The sequence below is a fragment of the Amphimedon queenslandica genome, unplaced genomic scaffold (genome assembly GCF_000090795.2).
Source record: "Amphimedon queenslandica unplaced genomic scaffold, v1.1 AMPQUscaffold_13195, whole genome shotgun sequence".
In the NCBI taxonomy this organism is placed as follows: Eukaryota; Metazoa; Porifera; class Demospongiae; order Haplosclerida; family Niphatidae; genus Amphimedon; species Amphimedon queenslandica.
Window position 1 is genome coordinate 90115 of NW_003546569.1, and position 9115 is coordinate 99229.

At 34.7% G+C, this 9115-nt stretch overlaps 1 protein-coding gene and 1 pseudogene across 1 annotated transcript; both read left to right on the top strand.

Annotated features, from left to right (window-relative positions):
• Nucleotides 1–937, top strand: part of LOC109584585 (pirin-like protein) — a 3412-nt pseudogene extending 2475 nt beyond the window's left edge.
• Nucleotides 938–6892: 5955 nt separating this feature from the next.
• On the top strand, nt 6893–8065 carry LOC109584589 (putative ankyrin repeat protein RBE_0220). Its single transcript, XM_020000377.1, has one exon. The coding sequence runs from the start codon at nt 6970–6972 to the stop codon at nt 7963–7965; it is 996 nt and encodes a 331-aa protein (XP_019855936.1). The 5' UTR covers nt 6893–6969; the 3' UTR covers nt 7966–8065.
• The last annotated feature ends 1050 nt before the right edge of the window (nt 8066–9115 follow it).

A 9115-nucleotide genomic window follows, 5' to 3' on the forward strand; every position in this document is an offset into this window, starting at 1 on the left:
AGGGCTTTGAGACTGTAAGCTACATTGTATCTGGTTCCATGCAACATAAGGACAGTGCTGGTAACTCTGGCACTCTATCAGAAGGATGGGTATAATGGATGACAGCTGGATCTGGTGTTGTACACTCTGAAATGCCAAGCGATGACATTATGAAAAATGGTGGAAAAATTGAAGGTTTTCAATTATGGGTTAACCTCGGAGCAGAGGACAAGAAGATCCCACCTCGTTATCAAGACACGCCCCCAGAAACGATACCAGTTGTGCCCACGGCCAATGGCAAAGTGACGGTCAAAGTGATAGCTGGGGAAAGTCTCGGAACCAGTGCCAAAATTGAGACCCGGACCCCCATAATGTACTTTGACATTCATCTCAAGGAGGGAGCCAGTTTCACTCAAGATGTCCCAAAAGATTACAAAGGTATACTGTACGTCTGGAGGGGATCAGGTTATCTTGGTGAGGGCGAGTGAGGGTGCAGAGAAGAACGTGAAAATGGGTCAAATGGGAGTGATGGGGGAAGGAGATCGTGTAACAATGACAGCATCAGATGATGAGGAGATGCGGGTATTGCTAATAGCTGGGGAGCCATTGAATGAGAATGTTGTTCGTTCTGGACCTTTTGTAATGAATACGTGGGCAGAGATACAGCAGGCTTATAGTGACTATATCAGTCTGGGAAACTGGGGCAGATTGAGGGGGCGGAGGAGAGATATGCTGCTACTGAAGCTGCTAAGAAGAGACAGAAAGAGTCAGGAAGATGGCGGCAAGGAGATTTATAACTGTGGTAATGATAATGCTATAGTCCTTTATTATAAATATTACTGTTTTGTTTGTCAAGTAAACATTTTTATTTTATACTCATTTATTTTTTAATTCTGTTGACTCTGCATTCTTGATAATGATATTCAGTATTATTGGTGTGTTCCAGTAACTATTTTCATGAGGTACGAGCCAAACCATTCCACAGCCTACAGTCATTGGGGTGGTGGATTGTATAGGCTGGGGAATAGCACGGTCTGGCTAGCGAGACTAACAGATGCACTCATCCTTTTTACAATGTACTATAGCTGGTACACACTGTCGATCTGAATCATCATAATTAATTCTTTCTTTTGTTATATGTGTATTATATATCATACTAAACCAAACGACATCAATAGATGATGTTATTATTTATGAGATATAGAAAATTTCCAAATTTGGGAATAGTAACTGATAACAGTGGGAAGTAAAACAAACAGTCACTGTCACATGACGCTGATGATCCATCAATATAATTCAATTACATATATAAGATTACATAGTTATACTTCTTGTAGTGTTACTTCAATATATAATTACAAGATGATTGATGTCTCTCAATGGAGAGCAAGTATTGGACTGTGGAACTACTGTCAAGCTGCCTCCAGTAGACCAGCTAATGGCCGCCACTCTCACTCATTCAAAGCTGCAGTAGACAGCAAGTCAGGCAGTACTACATCAGGAGAGAAGACATCTAAACTGCCACCAGCTCTGTCTCTTATTGCTTTCCTCCTCCTCCTCTTTCACTCTCTCTCTTTATTAAGACACATCTTGATGATTCCTCCAATAGGTAAACAACAATTGCTACTTTTTACTTGTATATTTACTGGTATTTTATTAGTAGGTAACTGCTACCAAGTACAATGTACTACTGGTGTTACTGTTACTGATACAAATTACCTCCAGTCAGTAGTCTTACCTGGAGGCAGCAGTTCTAACCTGATTTACAACGATCTCTATTTGATTGCTTGTCTACGTATACTCCTCCTCTTATCAGGAGATGTTGAACTCAATCCTGGTCCTATGATTGATGATCGACCTGATATTTCATTGCTAACTCAATGGCTTGAACCACTTGTTGAATGGAAACAATTCGGTTTATGTTTGGTTGGAATGGAAGAGCATGATATTTCAAAAATTGAACAAGAACATGCAAAAATTGAAGACAGAAAGTTAGCTTTATACTCAAAATGGTTGTCAGTCAATCCTAAAGCAACATGGAGACATATCATTGATGTACTGACTAGACTCAATCAGAACAAACTAGCTCAAGATATTAAAGATCACATATACAGTGATGCTGCTTCTACAATGTCATCATTATCACCAAAAACATCTTGCTCTGATGGTAAGCTACACACTATCACTCAATATTGTGTATTGATATAGTATACATGTACATAACAAATAGAATTAACCCTCTCTAGTCTCACATGAAAGCTTGTCTCAATTAGATGCCTGGGGGCTACAAATGTAATAAGGAAATATGAGAGCCCTCAAATAGAAGCCTGTGCATGCATGTTCAAATTAAATTGCTTCCATTGTAACTGATATTGCTAAATGTTTATAGGTGATACTGAAATTATATTTTTTCCAAAAGATGATCAAGCAGTTCAAGATTCATTAGATCAATTACAAGCAACTTTTTCTCACATCATGACAGAAATAAAATCAAAATTTCGTAAAAAGGTACCTGATGATGATGAACTGTCAACTAAAATATGTGATTGGGTTGAGCATCAGCTCAATTTGAAGCATGGTACAGTAGATAATAGTTTAGATGATATTTTTGCAAAGATCTATCATTATTACGACTTCATTGACTGTAGTCTGATAGTTGCTATGTGTAATGAGTTTATAAGTGACGAAAAAGATCTATTAGATGAGTTGAAGACTTATTCATTATATGCTAATAGATTTCGTTCATCAGAGACAATTTTTGATCTTAAACAAAAGCTACGTGATGTGTATAGGCCTTATAGACGACAAATGGATAAAATGCCATTGATCTGTATTGAACTTCAAAATCCTTGGAATGCGGTCAAAATTAATGGATTATATATTCTCATTCAAAGATTACTACCAAAAGAACTTAGACAGTCAATAATGAAATGCATCACTATTGAGGAAGGATCTGTTGTCATCAAGTTACATATTCTTGACATTACAGCCAAAAGCCTAATAAAATATACTGGAGGAAAGTTACAGTTTATGCGTCTCATTGGTATATTTAGATTATACATTAATGATCATCCTGTCCTTCAAGAAGATGAGAATATGAACTTCACCTTTGAACTAGCTATCTTTGAGGCAGTCACAGCTTGTAATAATGAAGCAGTAGAGTTTCTTCTTCAAGCAGTTAATATTGATTATACTTATGAAAAAGGCAAGACAGCACTAATGTTAGCTTGTGAAAGAGGACATAAGGATATTGTACACAGTTTACTGACTGCTGGAGCTAATGTTAACATTCAGGACAATAAAGGATGGACTGCACTAATGATAGCAAGTGAACATAATCACATTCCAATCATTCACATGTTACTACAAGCTAATGCTAATCCTCACCTAAAGGCACTATATGGATCAAATGCTTTGATGATTGCTGGTTATTATGGTAACTATGAAGTTGTTGAGCTATTAATCAGTATAGGAGTTGATTATAAATGTCAAAAGGAAGATGGTTGGAATACTTTTACATTTGCTTGTCAAAATGGTTACACTCAAATAGTTGAACTGTTGCTGAAGGAAAAAATTGATCCAAATGTTCAAATGAATTATGGAGGAAATGCTTTTATGTTGGCTTGTCAAAATGGACATGAACAAATAGTTAAACTGTTGCTGAAGGAACAAGTTGATCCTAATGTTCAAAGACATGATGGAGTGAATGCTCCTATGTTGGCTTGTAAAAATGGACACACTAAAGTAGTTGAACTGTTGCTAAAGGAACAAGTTGATCCTAACGTTCGAAGATATGATGGAGGGAATGCTTTAATGTTGGCATGTAAAAATGGTTGTACTAAAATAGTTGAACTGTTGCTAAAGGAACAAGTCGATCCTAATGTTCAAAATATAAATGGTTGGAATGCTTTTATGCTGGCTTGTCTAAATGGTCACACTCTAATAATTGAACTGTTGCTGAAAAAAAAAGTTGATTGTAATCTTCAAAGACATGATGGAGTGAATGCTTTTATGCTGGCTTGTAAAAATGGTCACACTCATATAGTTGAAATGTTGCTGAAAGAACAAATTGATCCTAATATTCAAGACAGAAATGGCATTACTGCTTTAATGATGGCCAGGCATTATGAAATAGTTAAGTTATTATTAGAATGGAAAGCTGATCCAACTATTGAATCTAATGAAGGCCACACTGCATTATATTATGCCAAAACTAAAGAAACAAAGACTTTACTCCATATGTATTTGAAGAAAAAGAACATACAATTAATGAATAGTTCTAATAAATATGGATCTCAACAAACAATATCCAGTGGATATCATACAGTATCAGATAATTGTAGTATAAGAAGCTTTCCTTCTACTTTAACTTTAGATTCAACAGTAGAGGACTTTGAGGTAGATGCTAATACTTAGCAGTGTGTATACAATTTTAAAAGTTCTGTATTAATTGGCTATTTGTGTTAGCAAAGTTTTATTTCAATTTTTGATTATTACAACTAATAAAAAGTCCAATACTTTTAATAAATTATACTGTACTTCAAAAAACACAAAAGCAGAGCAAAATAAAAAAATTATGCTAATTACTAATTTACTTTTATTGCATGCAATACATCTGGGATAGAAAAGCAGAAGCTTAAAAGCATAATCTGATGGCTCAAACGAGAATAAGACGACTCCACAAACGACTTCTTTCCCTCCACCCTAGCTCTATCAAAAGCTCCTCTCACAGCACTCCTATCATCAATACGAGATATTGCTTTATTGAACTTTTGTATGTCAGGATGAGGAGCGCTACATCTACGTCTCTTGAGGGCCTCCAGTGAGTATTCAGTATCTTCATCATCAGGATCATTATCATTGCTAATGTCCTCATTTGAGCTGTACATGACAGGGATGCTCTGGGTCTCATCTCCTCCTATAACATCTGTGATACTGATATATGTAACATCTCCTCCTGTTGAACTGAGTGCTTGATCAGTTGATAATATAATATGAAACAAATTCAACAGTCAATAATGATATTCAGTGTTATTGGTGTGTTCCAGTAACTATTTTCATGAGGTGCCATATACCACACACATACACTGATACACCCATCCTTAGCTGGTACGTGTGTGTCAACTGCTCAGTTTTGCAATAGCTTGTCTCTTTAGTTAAACTTGTGCTAAGTTTGTGGTAGAAAGGCTTTCTCTTTTCCTTTCATAAAGTCCTTCTTTCTTTATTGTGATGTAAGTGATCACTGAAATAGCTACACCTTAAGTTACCTAATTCTCTCATTGTCCTCCATACTATAGTACAAGATGATTGATGTCTCTCAATGGAGAGCAAGTATTGGACTGTGGAACTACTGTCAAGCTGCCTCCAGTAGACCAGCTAATGGCTGCCACTCTCACTCATTCAAAGCTGCAGTAGACAGCAAGTCAGGCAGTACTACATCAGAAGAAAAGACATCTAAACTGCCAGCGACTCTGTCTTTTATTGCTTTCCTCCTCCTCCTCTTTCTCTCTTTATTAAGACACATCTTGATGATTCCTCCAACAGGTAAACAATAATTGCAATTTTGTACTTGTAAGTTTACTGGTATTTTAGTACTAGGTAATTGTTACCAAGAACAATGTACTACTGGTGTTACTATTACTGATACAAATTACCTCCAGTCAGTAGCCTTACCTGGAGGCAGCAGTTCTAACCTGATTTACAATGATCTCTATTTGATTGTTTGTCTACGTTTGCTCCTCTTGTTATCAGGAGATGTTGAACTCAATCCTGGTCCTATGATTGATGATCGACCTGATATTTCATTATTAACTCAATGGCTTGAACCACTTGTTGACTGGAAACGATTTGGTTTATGTTTAGTTGGAATAAAAGAGCATGAAATTTCAAAAATTGAACAAGAACACATAAAAATTGAAGACAGAAAGTTAGCATTATGCTCAAAATGGTTGTCAGTCGATCCTAAAGCAACATGGAGAGATGTCATTAATGCACTGACCACTATAAAAGAAAATAAATTAGCTCAAGATATCAAAGATAATGAGGCTTTCTCTACAGATTCATTATTATCACCAAGAACATCAAGCTCTAATGGTAAGCTATTTGGCTATACTATCACTTGATAATGTATACTGATATTGCTAAATGTTTATAGGTAACACTGAAATTATATTTTTTCCAAAAGATGATCAAGCAGTTCGAGATTCATTAGATCAATTACAAGCAAAATTCTCTCACATTATGATAGAAATAAAATCAATATTTCGTAAAAAAGTAACTGATGATGGTGAACTGTCCACTAAAATATCCGACTGGGTTGAGCATCAGCTCAATTTAAAGCATGTTACAGTGGATAATAATTTAGATGACATTTTTGCGAAGATACATGTCTACCTCAATTACGACTTCATTGACTGTAGTCTGATAGTTGCTATGTGTAATGAGTTTATAAGTGATGAAAAAGATCTACTTGATGAACTGAAGATATATTCATTAAGAGCTAATACATTTCGTTCAGCAAGACCAATCACTGATCTCAAAAAAAAGCTGCGTAAAGTGTATGGACCTTATAGACAAAATTTGGAGAGTATGCCATTGATTTGTATTGAACTACAGAACCCTTGGAATGATGTTACAATTAATGGATTATATATTCTCGTTAGAAGATTACTACCAAAAGAATTTAGACAGTCAATAATGAAATGCATCACTATTGAGGAAGGATCTGTTGTCATCAAGTTGCATATTCTTGACATTACAGCTGATAGTCTAATAGAATATACTGGAGGAAAGTTACAGCTTATGCGTCTCATTGGTATATTTAGTTTATACATTAATGATCATCTTGTCCTTCAAGAAGATGAGAATATGAACTTCACCTTTGAACTAGCTCTCCTTGAGGCAGTCACAGCTGGTAATAATGAAGCAGTAGAGTTTCTTCTTCAATTAGGTTACATTGATTATACTAATGAAGGAGGCAGGACAGCACTAATGTTAGCTTGTGAAAGAGGACGTGAGGACATTGTACACAGTTTACTGTCTGCTGGAGCTAATGTTGACTTTCAGGACAATAATGGAGTGACTGCACTAATGCTAGCAAGTAAACATAAACACATTTCAATCATTCACATGTTACTACAAGCTAATGCTAATCCTCACGTGAAAACATTATATGGATCAAATGCTGTAATGATTGCTAGTTATTATGGTAACTGTGAGGTGTTAGAACTATTGATTAGTAAAGGAGTTGATTATAAATATCAACGAGAAGATGGTTGGAATGCTCTTGCAGTTGCTTGTCAAAATGGTCACATTCAAATTGTTGAACTGCTGCTGAAGAAAAAAGTTGACCCTAATGTTCAAATAAATAATGAGGAAGGGGATGCTTTAATGTTGGCTTGTCTAAATGCTCACACTAAAATAGTTGAACTATTGGTGAAGGAACAAGTTGATCCTAATGTACAAATTTGGAAAAATGGAACTAATTCTTTTATGCTAGCCTGTCAAAATGGTCACATTCAAATAGTTGAGTTGTTGCTGAAGAAAAAGGTTGATCCTAATATTCAAAGGAATGATGGAGCGAATGCTTTTATGCTGGCTTGCAAAAATGGTCATACTAAAATAGTTGAACTGTTGCTGAAAAAACTAAAAGTTGATCCTAATGTTCAAGACAAAAATGGTATGACTGCTTTAATGCTTGCCAGACATTTTAAAATAGTTAAGCTATTATTAGAATGGAAAGCTGATCCAACTATTGAATCTAATGAAGGCCACACTGCATTATATTATGCCAAAACTAATGCAACAAAGACACTGCTTAATAATTATTTGGAAAAAAAGAAAAAGGATACTGCTAAATATGGATCTCAACTAACATTATCCAGTGGATATCATACAGTATCAGATATTAGTAGTACAAGAAGTTATCCTTCTACTTTAACTTTAGATTCAGCAACAGAAGACTCTGAAGTAGATACTAAAACTTAGTTCATCATTATTTTGTGTAACAATTTTTAAATTCTTGCTGCTATAATAATTCTTACAGACATTTTGTTTGTGTAGGATTTTGAGTGCACTGCTAATGGAATGGTAGCTGACCTATACTATCTACTTTATCAAATAGATGGTAGGATTTTTGAATTTCTAGAGTTTCAGCAAAAAAAGTAAACACAAGAACTAAGACAATGGCAACTCTAAATTGTGATAATTCCCACAATTTAGAGCTGCCACAGGCTTATGAGTTGCCAAATTGATAACAGCAAGAAAAGATGTTGTGTTGCTTTTGCATGGTCTGCAGTATTAATAGCACCATTGAATTCTTACCTCTTCTACCTTGTCTCTCTTCTGAATAACATAAAAAACATAAAATGTATCAGAAAACCTGAAACTGTAAACCATAATTGAAAAATTCAACAAAATACAGTATACTTGACACAGTGTGACAGCTCAAACGAGAATAAGACGACTCCACAAACGACTTCTTTTTCTCCACCCTAACTCTATCAAAAGCTCCTCTCACAGCACTCCTATCATCAATACATCAATATCATCAATTTTGTATGATTGACAGATAAGAAGTGATGTTGAAGTAGATATTATGCTATGTGATTTTAGTGCAATGAGATTAGTATAAGCTACAAAAGAAGTAGATAATATTAATATTTTTAATTACATGCAATTTATTTTTTGCTGCTTGAAATAATTTTTTGTGCATATAGCATCCTTATTTCCTTTTGTCTTTCCTCTTTTTTTCAGCTAAGCCCAGGATGTAAACAAAAGCTGTTTTAAATAGTGTAAACACAAGATAATAGTGTGAACAAGGTGCCAAAAATAAGCAACAAAAGTATAAATTTGTAAATGTTTTCAATGCAAAAATGCTAAAGGATGCATTATGAGCTATTTTTAATTGTAAAATTCAAGAAATATTCTTTAAATAGAAAAATAATAATAAGCATAAAAGCACAAAGCAAGGAATCAGTGTTAAAATCTTTAAAATTATAAAATAAAAAATGCAGTCATGTAAGCTAAAAAAGGAGCAGAGGGAGAGAAATGTTTACAGTTAAGGTAAAAAGAGAACCAAGTATAAAAAAATAGAAATAAATAATAAACAAGTGTGTGTATTATCACTGTCTAATAT